This window comes from Plodia interpunctella, chromosome 14, assembly GCF_027563975.2.
Source record: "Plodia interpunctella isolate USDA-ARS_2022_Savannah chromosome 14, ilPloInte3.2, whole genome shotgun sequence".
Lineage (NCBI taxonomy): Eukaryota > Metazoa > Arthropoda > Insecta > Lepidoptera > Pyralidae > Plodia > Plodia interpunctella.
The window spans coordinates 5,418,780-5,439,302 of record NC_071307.1 but is presented as its reverse complement, the minus strand read 5'-3'; the positions used below and the strand labels follow the sequence as shown (position 1 = coordinate 5,439,302).

The following is a 20,523-nucleotide window of genomic DNA, read 5'->3' as shown; positions in this document are numbered from 1 at the left end:
CCCTAAATCAATATCCTGGTCTCCTTGGCTGTAACTTTACTGAAGAGGTGAGTATGACATTTTTTTGTCATTATATGAGCAATATTTTTTTAATGACTTGAAGTTGGTTTAATGTTTGCCAGATTTTTGACGTTTTATATTAATTAGTGAAAATAGGTTTTTAGTTCTCTGTAGTTACGGTTTTTTTTATATCTTCCTCTTCTCAATTCTTCTTTTATATTCCTCATTATGTGTTATATGACGATAGTGGACGTTAATGTAATTTAATGTACACAAGACTTCCTGAGTAATATCATTAGAGTACTATAACATCTCCATTCCACACACTAGCTCTTTCATTTTCCTCTAATACATTATTTTATTAATCTATTCCAACATAGGTAAATGTCTGCCTTCACATCTGTCGGCCTTCGATTAGGAATGGCAACAAATGGCGAGGAATACAAGTGATTCAAAACAGAATAGGAACTCTTTTGCCCAGCAGCGGTACTTAATGGCTAAATAAAAAAAGTAATTTATAAACTTTGTAATTATAGGTGTTAAGAGAACACTGCCCTGGTTTCGTGTCAACCACAGGAACCCCAGGTCTAGGAAGGAAATGGAGCGTAGGTCTTACTTTTAATCATGGCGGCTAGCGCGTTTTCGGCCCATAGTTTTCCTGCATTTTTAGCACAAAAAGATGCAATAAATTAATGTTTCTTATGTTTAATCTTCTAATTAAAGGCAATTTTACCAATATATATATTTTATTTATTTTCTATTTACTCTCTTCTGCTTCTCAATCCTTCTTCAACTTCATGAACCTCGATGTCAACATAATAATTTAAAATCTTTAGGCTAACATCTAATAGTATGGCGTGGTCTACATCAACAATTTTATAGGCACGTAACATTATTGAAAACATCAGAAATATATTATAAAGATTAGGTACCTTCAAGATCGTTTTCACGTTATACAATTTTCCAATATACAAGGTGAATTGAGTGAGGGTGACAGAGGACAAGTCATAACATGAAATCTCCTGGCTTACGTGTACGATAAGAAAAGTTGGTATCCATAGTAATGTGGATAATTTTAATAACTTAGTAATTTTTTTTTTATTAGTGTACTGAAGCAATACAGCTGAAATCAAACTTATCGTTTATAAATAAAAATTAAACTTAAAATTAAAAACTCTTTGCATCCCGAAATCTGACAGTTCCTATAATGCTAAACACATATTCCAAACATACTCATAGCTAAGAATACTTTCAATTAAATTATATAACCGATTTTGATACAATAAAAAACTGTATCAAAATCGGTCCAGCTGCTTTTGCTGCGATGCCACGGACAGATATATATACAGACACGTTAAACTTATTAAAAAGGCTTGTAAAGACTCGGAACATTTTTTAAAAGATTTAAAAAATGCTATTAAATAAAATTACAACATTCTGCTTTGTTCTGCGATGCTCCGTAGACGGATGGCAGTCAACAAAATGGAGTACGACGAAGCAATGGGTCCGGGCCCTATACCGTAATTCTATATCTTCATGCGCAAAGTGGCGAAATATAAACAAGTAATTATGTCTCTGTCAATTGTGATATCGAGATTCAGCTTGCTATTTATTGACAAATGTGTACTATTGTTAGAATGACAGTATTTACTTTTGGTGTGTTCGTGTATCTAGGTGATGCACATAATATGTGGATATTGATAACAACTTTGTATTACTAATGTATAAAAGCAAGACAAAAACCAATAGTACTACTATATACATTAAATACAATGGGTTTCTGTAAGGCTATCATAGTGTTGGCTTTGGTAAGTAATTTAAAATGATTTTCATTAAAATTTAAAATTCAAATTCTTATGTTTGTACCTATTGTATGCAATTAAAGGAACAGTTTTCCTGGAAACTAAATTTTGACCCGGGATTTAATAAAGTGATTATCATACTTAACTTAGTAGGTAAAATATAAATTATGCACTACTAGCGGACTGCCCCTGCTTCGCTCGGGTAAATACATAATGAATCACACTATCTATGGTGAAAACCGCTTGAAAACCCGTGCAATAATTTCCGAGTTTACAGACAGACAGACGCGGCAGACGACTTTGTTTTATAATATAATAAGGATATAATATAATATGCAGCCTCAGTCGGCATCACAGGCATCTGCATTTACTCGTATTTATTTCTTTGCATATTCATTATGCAAAAAAGATTTCAATTTTAAATTAGAATTGCAAACAAGAAAATGCACATGAACCATTAATTTTAACTATAAATGTAATTAGATTCATAACAAATGCACGCTATACCCTACCAAGATGGTAGACAAAGCCACACAACATGTCCTGAATAAGAAATAAGTCGAGCATGAAACATGTAAACGTTTCCATTTAGATTCCACGAAGAAAATGTAAAATGTATGGTATAATAATTTGATAAATGTAATAGGCTTATCCAAAGTAATGCAGGATAATCTAGCAAATATTTTTCCGTATATCGTTCCATTACTCGTATTTTAGACAGTATGATACACATGTTTTCCATATAGGACTGGACTATATTAGCTACACACATTTATGTAGAATACACTGTAGGATTATGTGGATGTATCCGTTTCAGGAATAGAAGAGGATATTCCCTATTTCCGCCGTTGATTATCCGAATGATTTCATTTATTTTGTGATATTGATTTTGTAAGTATATTCCACCACTACCTTATTTAATTTAAGAGTGTGTTATATTGTTTTTCTATAATAGGGTATTATACCCTTTTTTAAAACTATTTTAAATCAATCCTTATATCATAATGAACCTTTAGAATGTATATTTCAATTTTACTAAACCGAATAATGGCTTAAAATCCATTTTAATTTATCAGTATAAATTTGCGCGCAGAAGCGCAAGTCGCCATGCAATTCGACTCGTGACGTCACTTCGTTAGTAATTTCAGACGATTTATTCCGTGAAAAATTACTAACGAAATGACATCACCTTGAAACCTATGGCGTAGGGCGTTTTTGACATTTGAACAACACATTAAAAAAATATCATTTTTAAAGTGGAAATATAAAATCAACATTTCATTTTTACAGATAGACATTTCCCGTTTAAACATGCATTTTTGTATATTTTCTTAGATGATGGAAAATAACCTATTATGATATTCATTTGGATTACTAACACTGTTATTTAATAAACATTGTCGAGAGATTACTAAACAATTCTCACACGTTTCCTTTCTATAACTAATCTATTCTGCGGCCCAGCTTTTGAAAATGAAACAAGAAAATCGTGGCTTCCTTCACTTATTCTTATCTCTTTATCATGTGATTCATAGCAATCTTTTGTACACGATAAGTATAAATTGTATGTCAACATGTCCTGTCTATTAGTCCATTTTGATAGTTACTCAGGAAGGTACTCAGTAAAGTTTCACAATGGTTTTCACCAAAGTTTTTTTGTACTGTGTCGTTGTTTTGGTAAAAGTTATTTTTATTTTTTAAATTAATATATATATATTAATAAATTGATTACATCAATATTTTATATTTTCCGTCAGCTGTGCCTTGATAGGTACTGCACTCATATCACATGGCAATAGTGGCATGAATCATTAATATACATTTTACTAATGTACGGAATCATACGACTATAAAACATTATAATATTTTTTAACAAAAGATTACACACAAACAATGTACTAAATGTCGTTAAATTTCTTTGAGAAAATAAAGATTGATATTTGACCTAAAAGGTAACAAAGTGACGTCAATCCCATCGAGTGAGCGTCTGATTAACCGCCAACAAAAGTTTTACGACATCTAATTACTTTTCCGTTTCAGAAATGTATCTTGAAGGTGTGAAAAAATACCACCCTGCGTATTTTGTGTTTTCCTGCCTTCTACTTACGAACCTACCTACCTTACAAACCGGTGCAAATGCGCCGGTCAAACAATTTATCTTTATTTAACAAAATAGTGCGTCGACATAAACAGGAAGGCATTTATGTGTAAAATATTTTGGTTGAATAAATTGAATAAAAATATCTATTGTGTCTCGATTCTCCTCAATCGACGGAATTTGACAGCTATATTGTTTCAGGCTACGGTATATCTGACGGTGACTGCTGAGGAGGAGGCGCACGAAGACCGAGGATTCTTCAGCCTGTTCCCATCGATCGTGCCCTGTAACTACACTGAACAGGTTTGAGAAACAGTTTGACTTTGTTTACTATATCCATATTCATTCCATACTAATATTACAAATGGAAAAAGTTTGTCTGTCTGTAACAATTTCACGCTGGGCCGATTCTGATGAAATTTGGGAATATTTTATAGTTATAACGCGAGGTCAAACATCAATAGGTTACCACGGGAGATGCGCAGGAAAAAGCTAGTTTCAAACAAAAAGTGAAAATGTACATTTGTAGCTGTTTATTGTAATCGGGGAGCTAAATTTCCCGATTCCTAAAAACTTTGAAAATTAACAACAATTGTCACAAAAGATACGCTCTAAAAGGTGCTGCCGTAATGCAACGAAAGCCATGTACAAAATTCGCGCGCACTTTGCGGTTAGAGCGTGTCCGCTCAGTTGCACTGCGACATCCTACGTCATATTATCATCCATCGATGAATCAACGCAAGTTTCGACTTAAATCAACGCATATCAGAGCTAAATCCTATATTTATTTATTTAAATTCTTTATTCAGTACAATCTACAATATCCAACAACATTATAAAACCGCACCACAAAAACCTCGCAGGGTTTATCTGGGCATCGGCGAGTCGCTGTTGTATATTTAGGCAGGTAAAAAGTTTTCAACTTATTTTGTTTCTAATCAGTTTGTACAGAATCTGTAGTTCAACCGGTAGGTTATTTAACAACTTTGGTATTAAGTAATTATTAGTTCTTTTTCCATACAGGTTACTGCATCTAGGTCGAATATATTTGTTCAAATTACATTTTCTTTTATACAATCTGGAATTATATTTTCAGTCAGAAATTGATGTTTAATTTTGTCATGTACATTAATATTTTTCGTTATCTTTTATTGACGTGACAACGTCTTAAATTAGGTTGCGGCTGGGAGTCACTTATGAAAAAGTGTAACGCCCGGTAACGTTACGATGAGTCACCGAACGAGAGAGAGGCCCGCCGAATGCCTTGCGTCTCTCTCCCACTCAACTATGATCGGTCTGCCGCGCGCGTAAAAAGACGTCACGTAAAATCTTCGCCCGTAAAACCGACTTTACAGGCAACCATTTTTTTATTTAAAATATAATTTGGAGTGATAATTTTTAACATTTTTACTTGTAGTTTATATATAGAATCAATAAATGTTTTGTATGTTCTGCCATACGAGCTGAGTCCATATCCAATAACCGATTAATTTATTTAATAGTTGCATGGTATTTTGCATTTTTGGAACCCGTACTGATTTTTACTAATTATATTATTAGTATGTAAGAATTTACCTGATTGATCCCCGAGAAACCGTTCAATGATTTTATCTAGGCATGATAATATTGTAATAGGACGATAATTACCTATTCATTGTGTTTATCTTTTTTAAATATGGGTCTAATTACACCTATTTTGAGGAGATCGGGGTAAATTGATGTATCAATGCAACGATTAATAAGGTGTGTTATTAAAGAAATCATATATTTTCAAATTAACTTTATATCTTTAACACGAATTGCAAAACCAATAGAAAACAACGGAGCACGACCGAGCTTCAACGTACTGCGTCGTCGCAACAGAGCGCGACTGAGCAATGGCAACTTGGCAACACGCTCTTCCACGTAGTGAACCGTAGTGTGTCAACTTTAGTAACTAACTACTTATCTACATGACAACTTGTCTCGCTTGAGAGGAAATTATTCCGGCATGTTCTTGGCGGCCGGCTGAAAGAGTGGAAACTTTTTAATTGTTAATATTTTGTATACCCAAATACGAAGAACTAATGATTCTTTCAATCTATATATAATATAATAGACTGCTGGTTTGGAATATTAACGCAAGAACTAAATTACTGAACAAATTTCATATTTTATAGTCACTATGTTTAGATAGCACCACATTGGGTAAAATTGATGAGAGCGAATTTGATAGCCAAAGCTGTTTCGTACTAATTTGGTATTGGCATAGATACAATTGAAATTGAGAGATAAGATGACGTGACTACTAGAACAATTTCAGCGCAATTGCCAAATATAGGAAACTATTGAAGACGAAAGGGGAGCCCTTTACCCAGCAAAGTAACATTTTAAACTGGCTATTTATATATTACACTTAGGTATAACGACACTTATAAATTATAGATGTTTTCTTTAAACCTAAGTCAATGGAAAGGGGCGCAGATGTTTAGAAAATAAATAATTGTAATGAGATATTATACAATTACAGAGAGGCAGCTCCTGCATCAGCTGCAACCAATCCCTGCTCTGCTTCAGCAACAACGTCGGCCTGCTCTGGAACTGCGGAGGTTTGCTCCCGAATTGCAACCAAGGTCATTGCTCCACAGTCAGACCTGACAACTGCACCAGCGCTTAAACAACGCGTTCTGAAATATTATGGCAGGCGTGAATTGTACAAAATTTAAATAATATGTTAAATGTCGTTTATTGATTTGATTGTGTTCAGAAGATCTATGTTATCCGATGTAATTTTTTTTAAATTTCTTTTTGTTCTGTTTTTTTAAGTCATTTCTAAATTAAATGCATTAAATGAAATTAACTAGGATTATTTCATTGAAGTAGGTACCTAATAAATGCTTTTTTACATTTTCAATTTTGAAAAAGTAAGTAGTTCCATTATAATAACTGGTTAATATATAATAACAATATAATCAAAAAATGGCTTTGCTTAATATAAAACATAACACCATTCCATTTTAGAATAGCTCTATAAAATCCTAGTCCTATCCCTACCTACCTTTTCATGCTTATTATTTTTCATTCATGTAGTTATACGAGTACGAAAAAGTTAGTGGTTCCCGTGTAAAATGTACACGGACAAAGCCAAGAGCAAAAGCTTAAAAGTGTTGTAGCTACCAGAGAACCATACCACTTTCTTCTTCTATAATCTTGTATAGTCAAGGCCACAGAAAGGAATCTAGATTGTTTGTGCATTGGTGCTCTCAAGCCCAAAGGACGCATGATCCTGACCAGCGATGCCTTTTTTTCCATTGCACACACATAACTTCATAAATGATATTTTGTTTAGTCTTGAAGATGCGAAGGTATAGGTCTCATCTTGCCCCAGGATCCATACAACTACAGAGTCTATAAATCTTCAATTTTATGTTCGCTCCACGTAGCCCTCATGAGCCATCTAGATAGTAAGAAAATACTAGTTTTTAAAAAGATAAGGCAAGAGAAGAAGGTGGTTATTGCAACGGACAACAGCAAGTATTTTAGCCTTTCTTTAACGGATAAATACATAAGTGTTTATATTTACTTACTGAGGTTGATTTTAATTACATCTTATACGACTGACTACACTACAATTTAATATAATTAAAAAAGTGAGAGTGAGTAGGTTCATCAACGCTAATATTTCTCAAAATGTCATCAAAAATGGATTCAGCAGTTATCGTAGCTGATATATATTACGATATTCCACAATTTATAGAAATTGACTTAAATGCTTTTGATTGTAGAAGTGCTCCCTAACCTGTAGTTACGTTCCCATATTTCCCTTGAAGTGGAAATTTGAGGAGAGGTTTGGTATGCACAATGAATGAGAACGAAGACTGAACTGTTGGAAATATTTTGCTCGAAAGTAGATAGTATAGTAGTAAAAAATTCGGAATATCCTAGATTGGACCGGGATAGCGAGCGCGGCTGAACTCGCTTCGCTAGTAGGAGCACCCTGAAAAGAAAGTAGGTATGCTGACAATCTGTCACTGTCACTCTTACAAGTATTGCGATTGCGACTAGAAGCCGGTACGAGTCCACCCAGCCTTTCAAGTATACCAGTTTAAAATACATACGTAATTATTTACTTACGAGTATTAAGTCGAGGGTACGAATTTGCGATGCAGTTCAGTTTAGGTCGTAAAGTGGATGGTGAGCCCCCAGGTCTTATGTTCAAGTTTTGAAATTCAGCTGGGCTCGTGCCTGACGTTACGCCTTTTAGAAATAATGTTGTTGATAGGTCTTTCAAAGTTGTCAAGGCTTGTCGACAGAGTTGTTCTATTCTAGGACAAGAATCACGCCACGCATATCTCAGTAGTTATATTCTCTAGCTAGGTAGTTCAATTTTTACCAGTTCCTGCTATAATTAACAATTTCTTCAATATAATTCTGGTATCTATAAAATTTAACATAGAATTGACCTATTAATAAAATCTTCATAATTAAGATCTATGCTCTTGGTGGAGTATGCTTTAATCGCGGTGCACACAATCGATAATAATTGTTTTTGATACTTCATTGAGAATATGCAGTTCTAAATAGCTATTCTCAATGAAGAGCAAATATCGTGTTTACGGAAAGTGAAAGAACATTGTTCAGAGGATGCTATTCGCGGACATAGTTCTATGGCGGATATCGATAGGGCTGTTACCAATAAAATTATGCCATTTCAAATGCAGAATAACAAATGCATAAGCTTGCAAAGGACGATGATTTTTTTATTCAGAAAAAATGTATCAGACAAATCACTAATAATGAATTTTGTGAAAATTAGTTAATATGAAAGTACAGACAGAGATTCATTATACAAAAGTAATCCTTTTGTGGGCAACCCTAATTATATAGATTTGCATTAACATATTTCTATTATGATGAATAGTATAAATTGTTGTAGTCAGGACAGAGACATTATAGTTTGATCGAAATCAGCGGAAGAAGCTAGTGAGAAAGCAAATCTGAAATGTTAAAGATGGCTGACGTCAGAGCGCTCATCTTCTGCTGTGTCGCATTGGTAAGCATTTCAACATAGGTATTTAGGTAGGTATTTTAGGTATTTCATAAAAAAAAACCTCACATGGAAAAAGAGGTTCCTATAGATCCCAAACACAGCGGACTACTATAGATCTATTAAAAACCTACGAATCAGCTTTAATAGTTCCATGAGTACATCAGAAGCCTGTGTTCTGCGACTGTAATGTATTATTAACCTAATTGATTCACAAATCAAAATTTGCTAGACGCTATGCTGTATAACATATGCATTCCATGCTTGGAAATGGTTTGTCCAGTGGTCCTGTAAATATAAATTATTTCCTTCTTATTTTTTACGATTTTTTCAGTCCACTTTACAGAACGATTTGATATTTTGTTTCAGACTACACTTGACCTTTCATCCAGTTTTGAAATACCCAACTTTAACCTGTCCGATCTCCCTCACTTACCCGGCTTAGGTTCTGATCTAGAATTACCCCACTTAAACCGATCAGAATTCGGATTTCCTCATTTGCCCTTCTTTGGATCTGGTTTCAATTTGCCAAGTTTTCCTTCATTCTTTGGTGTTGGTAGAAAACGGAGAGACACCGACTTCCAGTTTCCCCATCTAAATATGTCAGGTTTTGGGTTGCCCAACTTTTGGTCTAGTTTCCCTCAGTTGCCCAGTTTTCCCTCACTCTTGGAAAGCGACCGAACTCGAAGAGATACTGAAGCAACGGCTGACAATCAAGAAGAAAATCATCAAGACAGATTTTTCTTCTCTAGGTTTCCTACCATAACGAGTTGCAATACGACTTCACAGGTAAATAACATTTTTTTTTCTACTACTACGACATCGTTTGAATTTAGTGATTTCATTTATTTAGTAAATCAATCTTGATGTTTTGTAAATTGAAATAACAGCTTACAATTCCCCAATTTGGACCTCGTTTGAACCTTATACATTTGTTTACCTATTTCCCAAACATAATGGTAATATTCTCAAATTCAGGGCGGGCGCTCCTGCCTAAACTGCAGACAAGCGCTGAACTGTTTGGCCAATAACCTGGGTCTGCTGACCACGTGCCGTGGCCTCTTGCAGTACTGCGACCAGGGCCGGTGCGTGTACAACCGACCTTCCAACTGCACTAGTTAAAAGTTAGGACTCGAAGATGTGATACTGTGTTTGTATTACAAATATCATTAATTAGAAAAAAAAAAGTTTGCCATCAAGATTATTGTTATGCCGACAATAACTAACTCCCCTCTGAATATCAGCGAAAGTGTTAATAATAAATATAAACAATGCTTCAATCGTGTTTGTTTATTTTTACGGCCACCATAAATAAAAAAAAATAAAAATATCACAACTTTGATATTCAAAACCGAAATGAGCGAGAAGATCAAAAGATCTTACTTGAAAAAATATGTTTTAGATCTAATAATATAGGTAGTTATGTGAGTATGTTTCATTTTGTTTCTTGCGTATATCAGACGACAGGAAGTTGATAAGAATATAAATAAACACACAATTGGCTCCTTAGAAATGTGGAAATAGCCACCCCTGGCCAAGAGACTCACTTAACAGAACAACCTCATCAGAATTCCTCTTCAGTAGGTATATAAACTCTATGGCATTTCGTATTATTACAATTTTCTTGTTACAACAAGCATGGCTCACTTGACCACGGTGATATTTTTCTTTTGTTGGTATGTATCTGATTATTTCATTTTTAAACTGTGAATTTCTCGTACAAACTCTCAAATAGGTATACATAAGGTAACTTCTTAAAATACGTAAAAAGGGACCTAAGCTAAGCAACGTTATCAACTGTGAACCCCATCCAATTCCATCCAGTAATTTTTGCGCGATGTGCAAATAAACATACCGACCGTCAAAAATTAAAAACATATTTCGGCTTCTATTAGTGTCTTAGAGACCTCGGAAAATATTTTTCTTTAATATCTCCCGTGTACAGACATAGCCAGCTTAGGGTTTCATTATATATATATATATATTAGAATAATCTAGCACAGCGATTTAATGTAACATAGACAATTTTAGTATAAGTTTAATTATTATTCGTTTTCATTTTATTTATTTAGTTTTGTATACATATATATATATATATATATATATATATATATATATATATATATATATATATATATATATATATATGTATACAAAACTAAATAAATAAAATGAAAACGAATATATATATATATATATATATACATATATATATATATACATATATATATATATATATATATATATATATATATATATATATATATATATATATATATATATATACATATATATATATATATATATATATATATATATATATATATATATATGTATATGTATACAAAACTAAATAAATAAAATGAAAACGAATAATAATTAAACTTATACTAAAATTGTCTATGTTACATTAAATCGCTGTGCTAGATTATTCTAATACTTACGTTGTGTTTCAGATAACTTTAAGCAAAGCATCAGGGTTTGATATTCCTCAACCTAACTTCAACATTTTAGAATTAGGATTACCTGAAACTCCAAGAGCTGGGTTTCCTTTAAATCCTCTTAGTTTCTTTAGTTCTCTTCCATTTTTGATGCATTCAGTCGATTGAAATGACAAAATGAACCGGCAACTGATGGTACGGATGAAGAGGAAACCCAAGACGATATACCTAAAAATAAACACCCTGTCTTTATAAATTGCAATTCGACACAGTTAAGAAAACTATATGAACAATTACTAGCATTATGCCCCTATAGTTATATAGATATAACATATCTAATAGTATTAAAATTAATAGGCACCAAGATGTTTGTTATTTAGAGTTTATAAAATGCTTAGAAAGCTTATCAAAATATTCACGAAAAAGGATTTATACTTGAATGAATGAATGATTTGAATGAAAAAAATATTTATTTGAAGAACTCAACGTACACAAGCTTATTATACTTATGTGTTATAAGTAACAAAAATAAAATAAAACTTAAAACTAATATATTAAACAGGTGTGCGTCGCAGCCATTCAAAAAATTTTTTACCCACGACTGAGATGAGCAAAGCACTGGTTTTCTGCTTATTACTGGTTTTATACTTATTACTCAAACAATGATACCCACTTGTCCAACTTTCAGGTACCTAAAATAAAATACTTTTCTTGCAAAATTTTGCAGAAATTGCAGATGAGTTATTCTTGCCTAAATTGTCGCCAAGTGTTGGTCTGTTCGAGAAAATTTGGTGTACTGAGAAGCTGCTTCGGTCCCCGCCGCTTCTGTAACGGTCGCTGCTCCAACCAACAGCCCACTGGTTGCCCTAATGTTTAACTTATCTTTATAAGAAAAGTACGAAGTACGGATTTGCATTTCACTTCTGACTATCGAGTCGATTCGAAGTGAGACGTAGCGAACCAATCAAATTGTTTGTCACATGTTGTCGTTGCCGTTGTCGTCACAATGGCGTAAGCTGCGTCACACTTTGAATCGACTCGATGGTGAAATGTAAATAACAAAGTCGCACTACACACACACAGGTCTGATTATGTTCGAGTACTGCTGATAAAATCTAGTCATAGCGAGTCATAGTCATCGATTCAGAATTGAGAATTTTTAGTTTGATAAGTGTTAGTGTTTACCTATAAGTATTTATTTTTGTTCTCCTTTTGGATCGATGAGATGAGATTACAAATAAATAAAACATTCGTTGGACCAAAACCTTTTATTTACAACCAACACCATACTAAGTTTAAACATGGTATCTGGTATATTTTATATCTATAGGAAAGAGATTAGAACTACAGTATAATGTTTAAAAATATTATTATCTGGTGCCGTGGTCGCATTTTTATTGTCCATTTTAATAAATGACAATATATATTGGAAAGGTTTTTGACTTTGACCGGTTAAAGCTTAGTGTATGTTTTTGAAATATTTAATATTCATTTATTTGTCAAACACAGCTAATTCTAGTCAAATAAGAGACATGGATATGTTTTTCAAAACTCAGAGAAAATTTCTCTACATATCACATCATATCTTGTATATACCCTTTACTGGAAGCTTGATGATTAAACAGTTCTTTTCCATCAGTCAAAAAATCCAACTGAAGAGATATAAATATACTATATTGTATATAGTTTAATATAGAGCTTAATATATCAAATATTTAACTACTTAATATATATATATCTCTACTATAAGAAGAGTGACCTAATATTTGCGATTGACATCCTAAAAATTTATCTACAGTTATTTTCTTAGACGATATCTGTCATAAGCTGGCCAAGTCGTTTACAAAATTGAGATCTCTTATACACTAGAATTTACTAATTAATCATCAGAATATTCATAGTAGTCACAACATATAACATCAATTGTTTAAGAATAATTATCATTTGAATGATTATTGTCTACATTAATTTCATTCGTCCCGTATAGCAAGAGAACTTGCAAAATGTATGAAATGCTTAAAGAAACATGTGTAAGCTCCGAAATAGAAAATGTCTCAAAATAAAGTAGCGGAATGTCGTCCCTCGGTACATTAGTTTATCACTTCACAGTCCATTGCCGAGTAACCGGGCGTCATCCAGCGGACACTGACATAGCTACTGGTTCTTACGACGACTCGGCAGACTGCTGTTGCGGTAAGTCTTCCTCAGGAGAATGTTATCCACAGCCGGCAACAGAAGATATCTCTTCCCTGACGTGTGATACGGAATTTTCAAAGACCTAAAATTGTAGAATTTGGGAACTTCCTTGTTGGATTGCCAGCTGTTCTTTGTTAGGGCGTCGACGAAGTTGGGTCGCGGGTACGGCGGTGGGGGGAAAGGTAGCGGGACATTGGACACGTTCGGGAGGTCGTTGTTTAGTGGTCGGTGGAGGAGCCTTCCTGTCGGGTGCGAGTGAGGAGATACTGCCGGCGGCGGTAAGTCGGCGTCGTCTGGATCGACGTCAGTTTCGGCACCAGAGAGATATTCCCTAAGAACAATTATTAAATTAGAATTTGTGTTCATAATTACACTGCCATGTCTCTCTTTATCATATCATCTGAGCGTATTCCTGGTTCCTTCCGCCCTTTAGAGCGTTGGAGCCCAGAATCCACTTTCCTACATTTTCTCCTCCACTTCGCTCGGTCTTCGGCATCCTTAATTGTCAAACCGAGATATGAAGCCTACCTATGAAACCAACACTTCTTAGGTTTGCCTCATCTACCAGGGCAAGCCGGAAGCGGCAATTACTCTATCATGTATACGTATTTACGAATTGTCTTTCCTAAATAGTTTCTTTCAGGCTATTTGTATAAAGTTGGTTAATTTTTTTTTCATCATTACTCATTTTTATCAACCTAATTCATTCCACTGCTGAGCAAATACTCATTATTCCAATGGCCAAATATCTAAATTAAAAAATTCCAGTTCAGTTATAGTGTAAAGATGAATGAAGAAGAGATAGAAAAACTACTTTTATCGACAAACATGAACAAGTTATGAGACAAAGGGTTGTCCTATTCGTATCGGACCGGAGCGGCGTATTTCCGCTCCAGCAATACAATGTGTGGCAAACGTTACCGGAAAATAAGCTTATGTAGCGACTACTTTTGCCTCAGATTTATTTATACTGGTCATCACTACACCCAAGTTGTCAAATTTTACTGATATTGACATAAATGAAAGTAATGTGTTTGTAATTTTTGTTGTTGTAACCCTTGGGTTACAAATTGAAATATATTTATTTATATATAGAATAGTAGACTTCGAAATCTACTATTATATTTCAATTTCCTGTGATATTTTGTACACAAAAGGTTTATCGCCTAAATAGTATTGTCATAAATAAACAATGTTATTATAGCGAATTTAAGTAAGAAATGAAAGCTAGGAAAGCCTTTATCAACATACAAAATACACTCAACACAACAATAGTATAAGCGCCTTAAATAAATAAGCGCCTTTTAAGTTTAAGACTCTGTGCTACGTTCTTCGAATACTCACCTAATTCCGAAATTCTCGTCAGAGGAATGCTTCCTAGAAAACAAAGAATCATAACATTATTTATTACACTATGAAAGACAAAGACTTGAACGGGTACAAATATTTCAGTATTTTCATTTTTAAAATTTTCTTTTAAAACTGGAAAATAATGATAACAACTATCATCTATTTCCACAATTTATCCGTGACCCGTTGAATTTAGTATTATTTGCAATTTGTCACTGATGCAGCAAAAAGTGAAGATTAGATGGCAGACTACTAATCTATTTCTATTGTGTTGTTTAATATGATTCCTAACGCATAATATTTGGAAAATAATAAATTAATTAATTAATAAGCCTTTTATTTTACGTACTGGCATTTCACAAGTCAAGTCTTCACAATACACCTACAACTTTTAAAATCAAAAGAAATAACCCGAAATAATTACAATGCAAAACACAGTTACCAAAATCATCTTGACTCTGAAAAGTATTTTTATATTCATTATGTTTTTAGTAGGTAAATTAAAATTGATCACAACGCTTTCTAGTGTTGAGTTCAATTTCAACGAATAACTAACTTACTTAACTAATTTGAAATTAATTTCTACCACGGCTAATTTATTCATCTAAGTACCTATGAGTCCAAACCTAGATAATACGAGTACATTCTCATCTACAAGTTATCACATCCTACTGAGCGTCTAAATGATACATAGGTACATTAGCATCCAAAGCGCGCTAATACTGACCACTTAATAATCCTCAGACCACTAACAATATTCAACAAAATCCGTAATCCCATCCTACTTACATTGACACATTTAAATACCTATTCTAACATCAAGTTTTAACACGAAGATGCACTAAACATTTACCATGCCTCTATAGATTCCGATCAACACTAGGCGTTCTCCGAACCAGAAACACTAAAGCACAGTACTTATTCTACTGAACATTAAACACACTAACACAAGGTATACCGCAGTTTTACAAGACCTGTATAACTCTTGGCTGGGCAAGAGCAGTCTGGCTCTACCAGACCTGCTATAACGCCCTCCTGAGAACCTAAATGACGGAAGCAAACCTAACCGAGCCAATGAACCGATATGACGCTTTTCAAATGTTTCACGGACATCGTTATCTTCATCTGTAACAGGCGTAATAAATGCAAGATATGTTTACTTTTAAGTTCATAAAACAAATTATTAAAATTAAAGTAAAAATCAATTGACTCACCAACGGAACGCTTGTCATCGTCATTTGTATTCTCATTATTCTCTGGGACATTAACATCATTGTGATCCAAAACATCCGGCAAAGATAAGATGTATCGCTTGTTCCTCACACTTCCTTCGTTTGGTTCCATGATTGCTGGTCTGTACAGTCCATGAACAGGCATTCCCATAACACCCCTTTTATAATTAATGTTGTTTTCTACTTCGAATTCAGCGGGATCTGTTTGTGGTAGCCATAAGGGATTAGTTCTCTTAAAAACCTGAGATAGGGGTGGGAGCATATCAGGGTTTATAGACTGTTGGAAATCGTACATTTCGTTTAAATCATATGGTCCATCAATTTCTGATAGAGGGGGAATAGGGTTTTGATAAAAGGGGAAATAATATTCATCGCCACTCATCTCGTTCTTCTTATGAATCATGCCATTGCGAGCCAAAGAAGCTAGATTACGTTTGTCATTAGGTTGATTGTACTGTCCTCTGCCAGCACGATATCCATCTCTGGCCAGGGCTTGGATATTCCTCTTCATCGCAGCATAGCTACGAAGACGTGCAATCGAAGCTATATTTCTCTTTTCATGGGATTCATCGTCATCTTGTTCCTGTTTATCAGTTTCATCATATGGAGACCTGAAGGTTGGTAATTGGCCATTCTTTGCTAGAGTTGAGATGCTTCTCTTGTAGCTCGGCAAGGAATGCTTCAGATAACCATCACGTGCTAATGCCGCGATGTTCCTTCTAGGGAACGTAGGCCACTGGTTTAAATCAGTGGGCAAACTCATCACCTTTACGTAAAAATAAGGGAAAAGGTTATTACATGTTAACTATATAAAAAAAAATAAAAAGCAGAGTTACTTTTAGAACTCACTTGTCCAAAGTAACTGGATAACGTAACTGCCAGAGCCCCGAGTAACATTAAATAACCATGATGTCTCCCACAACTTAACCTTGTATTGTTTCTCATCCTAAAAAATAAAATTATTTCCATTACTTCCGTGATAAAAGCAGATCTTGATTTTTCAATTTCCTGTGTGTGAAAGATTTTTACTATTTGTCGTAGATAATCACGATGAAACTTTCATTATTTTATCGTCCCCAAGGATACCTATTACCCATTATTATTATTTTATCTATGCTATATAAATATATAATAATATATAAATATTTCCTCCCAAAAACAATTACCTGCTTCATTTCATTTAGAACGTGTAAACCCAATATTTTTATTAGAATCAATCCATGTAGTTGACTGAATGGCACAAAAGCAAATTGTTCACAGATGCAAGAAGTAACGGATTTTATTCAACAAGGGTGAGAGTAAACGTAATGGGCGTTAATCACCTTAGTGATAATCGTACTTTCTTCCGAATGATACATAGAATTTTATAAAACAGCCTACAAGAATATTTAAATAAGATTTTTCCTGCTAAAGGTTATCTATTACAGCTTTTGCACTTTCGTTAAAATATCTTTAATGCTGTCACTAGACGATGACATGTCGATATATTATCATTAACGCAGAGAGTATTATTAGTATACAATGTATCATTAAAACAAAATTCAATATAAGTATTTTTTTAAAGAATTGTCATGGCGTATCCAGCGAGATTCATATTTATTTCAGCATTTTTCTTCTCAAAGTAATTATGGATTTTCATACAATATTTACTCCCGCATTTTTCTTATTTTCACGATTTCTACTATCCCACTTAAAACACGTACTTTAACATCTAAGTTTAAACATGGAATATGGTTCTTTGTGAGCACGTGTCGTATAAAGATTATTTTTCTGGAATATCCATTGACGCGTCGAATAATAGTCTTATACTGAACCTTACACAGGATGGCATGTCCAATTATTTCAGGCGCGTGACTAGCTCGTAAAAGCAACTAGAGGCCGTATCGATATTTTGCGCTATATATGCTAAAGGTTAACTTTGAGATAAATCTATTAATTTACCTACATCTACCACGGTACTTATTTCTAACCGTCAATCTAGATAATTTGTATATTCGGGTTATGTATTCCACTGCAGACAAAGGTATCCCTAAGTAATCCCTATATTTACAATAATTAAAAGAAAGAATTTGGTTTAATAAATAGCTTGTAGTAATAGTTTGTCACTTGGAATATGACCGTATAATTTTATCAATGCCTAAGTGGGGAAATATAAAGTAAGATATAATTAACCTTGTATAAAAATGAAACCCGAAAAACTCTTCGAAAAAAAAATGTCAGTGATTGTTAAATCACACAATAAGGTTCGCGACACGCAATCTCCTAGGCTGGCAAGGGAAATGAGAGCGTAAACAACCAAAGGCCTGATTGACAACGACGGAAACTAACCAGACAAAGTGTCGAGTCTTTTGTGCGCTTACACGTGCTGATATGTTATGAAAATTTCGACAATCGAGTTTAAAAACCTATTTCGAAGCTTATTTCCACAATACTGAATATACGAGTATAATACTGAAATGAAATTTAGAAAAAATTAAGAAATCACTGATATCCGTAGAATACCAGCGCCCTGGTATTCTCATATTTAGGTACATCAAAGCGAATGGTGAGCGGAGGCCTAGTCCGCCCATTGTTTTATATTTTAAGTATTTATTAAGATAAGAAAACATTTTATTTTATTAATCGTAATTAGTGTGACAAACGATACAATATTTAATTGGGTATGTGATTGTTTAAAAAATGAAATGCGTAACGGTATTTAAATAATCAAACGCAATACTTAAATGTCACTTTCAGGTTTTCTAATCACTTTAAAACAAATATTTACCTAATTTTATTATTTACGCAATTCATTTTTTTTGTTCTGATTAAAGTATATAATATCTGATATAGATATACTTTTTAAAAGTATGATTTGTCCTAATATATACTTATATATTTATTTATATTTATATTAGGAATGCATTTGACAAAATTGTGACGTCACAAAATCACTGTCAAACTTGATCCATCATATTATTCATGCAATTAGTAGGTAGGTACTTCGTACAACGAAGTACTTATTAAATCCATGATATTATTTTATTTCAAATTTTAATTATGGAACACCCTCATCAGTGCAGGCCGTCTTAGTAAGATTTTTTTCAATAATTCACACTGGCTGGTGCCACATTTATTTATTTGAGTGTCGAGGCTGACTAATTTTCTTGGTTTTTGCCGACAACAATTGAATTATATTAAGTATTTTAATTTTTGGTTTTTCTCAACCGTGGATTTCACATAGGTAGGTATCCCATCCGATATTCTGTTCAAATATACACTTCTTTCAAATAGTATATTGCCCGCAGTGAAATAATACGGTATGCTTCCTGCCTATTTAAAATTTCGTTGGACTGGGTACCTACTCAAAGTTTCCTACACTTTAAACTCGTATCACAGAAATAGCTTGAATAAAACTTTGGATTGCGTATATTCCATTCAGAAAGGTCTTTAGGACGAAATTAGGGGCTTGGGTAGTTTCGCATTGCGGTGCTCGAAAAGTCGAGAGCATCATGCTAATTTATTTAACAATTTTAGAAAGGCCGTGTAAAGTTAGCTCCTCGATTATTACTTTATTTTATAAAGGCTGGTTTACACGTAGTTCATAACGTGTTAACAAATTTGTAAGTGATTTTATACGTGTTTAGTTACCGGTTAGCCACTAGTAATAGTATTTACACATATTTATTAACTTAAGAAATTACTAAAAAAAATTGCATTAGCAATACTAGACGACCGCCGCTGTATAGGTAACATAGCATTATTGGTCTCAATAAATGTTTATATAGATAAAATCGTCAGTGAAATAAAAATAATTTAATATTGCCTAAATTACAGAGAAAATGTCAGGATTAATTAATTACAGTTAAAAAAGACCTACACGCTAGCGGCTGCACTTCATAAACATAATTTATTTCCGAAAATTCATGAAATTCGTTCCATTGCGAGCATCACACACTCAAGATATATTATAATTTATAATATAATTATTCTAGCAAATAACTTTTGCACAATATTCAGATAAAAACAATTTTTAAGAACTTCTCATCATAATGTTTCACACAGTTTCCAAGCTACTAGTTAAAATAATATTTCAGTATCATACCATGGTCATGGTAATTTTCATACATAAAATTTAGCTCTTAATACTTACTTAGAAACTAAATAAGTACTGGATAGTTTTCTTCAAGTCTTAAAAGCTGTATGTACCTATTCGTCAAAAAAAATATAGTTGACCAAATCCGACCCACAGAAACGCAGTCCATCCTGTAAGTTAAACCCAACTTAAACCAAACTACTTACTTTGAAGATCCAGCAACGCGCACTAAGAAAGTTAACTAAGTTATGTTCTCAACTTTGCGAGTCTCCTGTTCGGAGACTGTCCTAACTTGGTGGGAAT

General features: G+C 33.5%; 3 protein-coding genes across 4 annotated transcripts; 2 read left to right on the top strand and 1 right to left on the bottom strand.

Moving 5' to 3' along the window:
• The first annotated feature begins 1,757 nt into the window (after window positions 1-1,757).
• LOC128675160 (uncharacterized) lies at window positions 1,758-6,739 on the top strand. 2 transcript variants are annotated; one of them, XM_053754364.1, is made up of 3 exons: window positions 1,758-1,808; window positions 4,102-4,203; window positions 6,410-6,739. In XM_053754364.1, the coding sequence occupies exons 1-3, from the start codon at window positions 1,773-1,775 to the stop codon at window positions 6,554-6,556; spliced, it is 285 nt and encodes a 94-aa protein (XP_053610339.1). In that variant the 5' UTR covers window positions 1,758-1,772; the 3' UTR covers window positions 6,557-6,739. The 2 variants fall into 2 exon arrangements, with proteins under 2 accessions (XP_053610339.1, XP_053610338.1); XM_053754363.2 differs by lacking the exon at window positions 1,758-1,808 and adding an exon at window positions 3,361-3,479.
• Window positions 6,740-8,815: 2,076 nt separating this feature from the next.
• On the top strand, window positions 8,816-10,207 carry LOC128675287 (uncharacterized). The gene is made up of 3 exons (XM_053754592.1): window positions 8,816-8,932; window positions 9,296-9,715; window positions 9,905-10,207. Exons 1-3 carry the CDS (start codon window positions 8,882-8,884, stop codon window positions 10,046-10,048), a joined length of 615 nt encoding a protein of 204 aa, XP_053610567.1. The 5' UTR covers window positions 8,816-8,881; the 3' UTR covers window positions 10,049-10,207.
• A 2,413-nt stretch (window positions 10,208-12,620) lies between these two features.
• On the bottom strand, window positions 12,621-20,523 carry Nplp1 (Neuropeptide-like precursor 1). Its single transcript, XM_053754994.1, has 6 exons — window positions 20,427-20,523; window positions 16,995-17,091; window positions 16,128-16,911; window positions 15,888-16,038; window positions 14,908-14,940; window positions 12,621-13,894 (listed from the first exon to the last, which is right to left on the bottom strand). The coding sequence occupies exons 2-6, from the start codon at window positions 17,088-17,090 to the stop codon at window positions 13,522-13,524; spliced, it is 1,437 nt and encodes a 478-aa protein (XP_053610969.1). The 5' UTR covers window position 17,091; window positions 20,427-20,523; the 3' UTR covers window positions 12,621-13,521.

Excerpts from the sequence above, each read along its gene's own strand:
- LOC128675160 (XM_053754363.2), top strand. The coding sequence starts at position 3,438 with ATGGTTTTCACCAAAGTTTTTTTGTACTGTGTCGTTGTTTTG. Across the intron at positions 3,480-4,101 it reads TGTACTGTGTCGTTGTTTTG|GCTACGGTATATCTGACGGT; the intron begins GTAAAAGTTATT and ends ATATTGTTTCAG. Across the intron at positions 4,204-6,409 it reads CCTGTAACTACACTGAACAG|AGAGGCAGCTCCTGCATCAG; the intron begins GTTTGAGAAACA and ends ATACAATTACAG.
- LOC128675287 (XM_053754592.1), top strand. The coding sequence starts at position 8,882 with ATGTTAAAGATGGCTGACGTCAGAGCGCTCATCTTCTGCTGTGTCGCA. Across the intron at positions 8,933-9,295 it reads TCTTCTGCTGTGTCGCATTG|ACTACACTTGACCTTTCATC; the intron begins GTAAGCATTTCA and ends ATTTTGTTTCAG. Across the intron at positions 9,716-9,904 it reads GTTGCAATACGACTTCACAG|GGCGGGCGCTCCTGCCTAAA; the intron begins GTAAATAACATT and ends TCTCAAATTCAG.
- Nplp1 (XM_053754994.1), bottom strand. The coding sequence starts at position 17,090 with ATGAGAAACAATACAAGGTTAAGTTGTGGGAGACATCATGGTTATTTA. Across the intron at positions 14,941-15,887 it reads CCCAGCCAAGAGTTATACAG|GAAGCATTCCTCTGACGAGA; the intron begins GTCTTGTAAAAC and ends TTTGTTTTCTAG. Across the intron at positions 13,895-14,907 it reads GACGAGAATTTCGGAATTAG|GGAATATCTCTCTGGTGCCG; the intron begins GTGAGTATTCGA and ends AATTGTTCTTAG.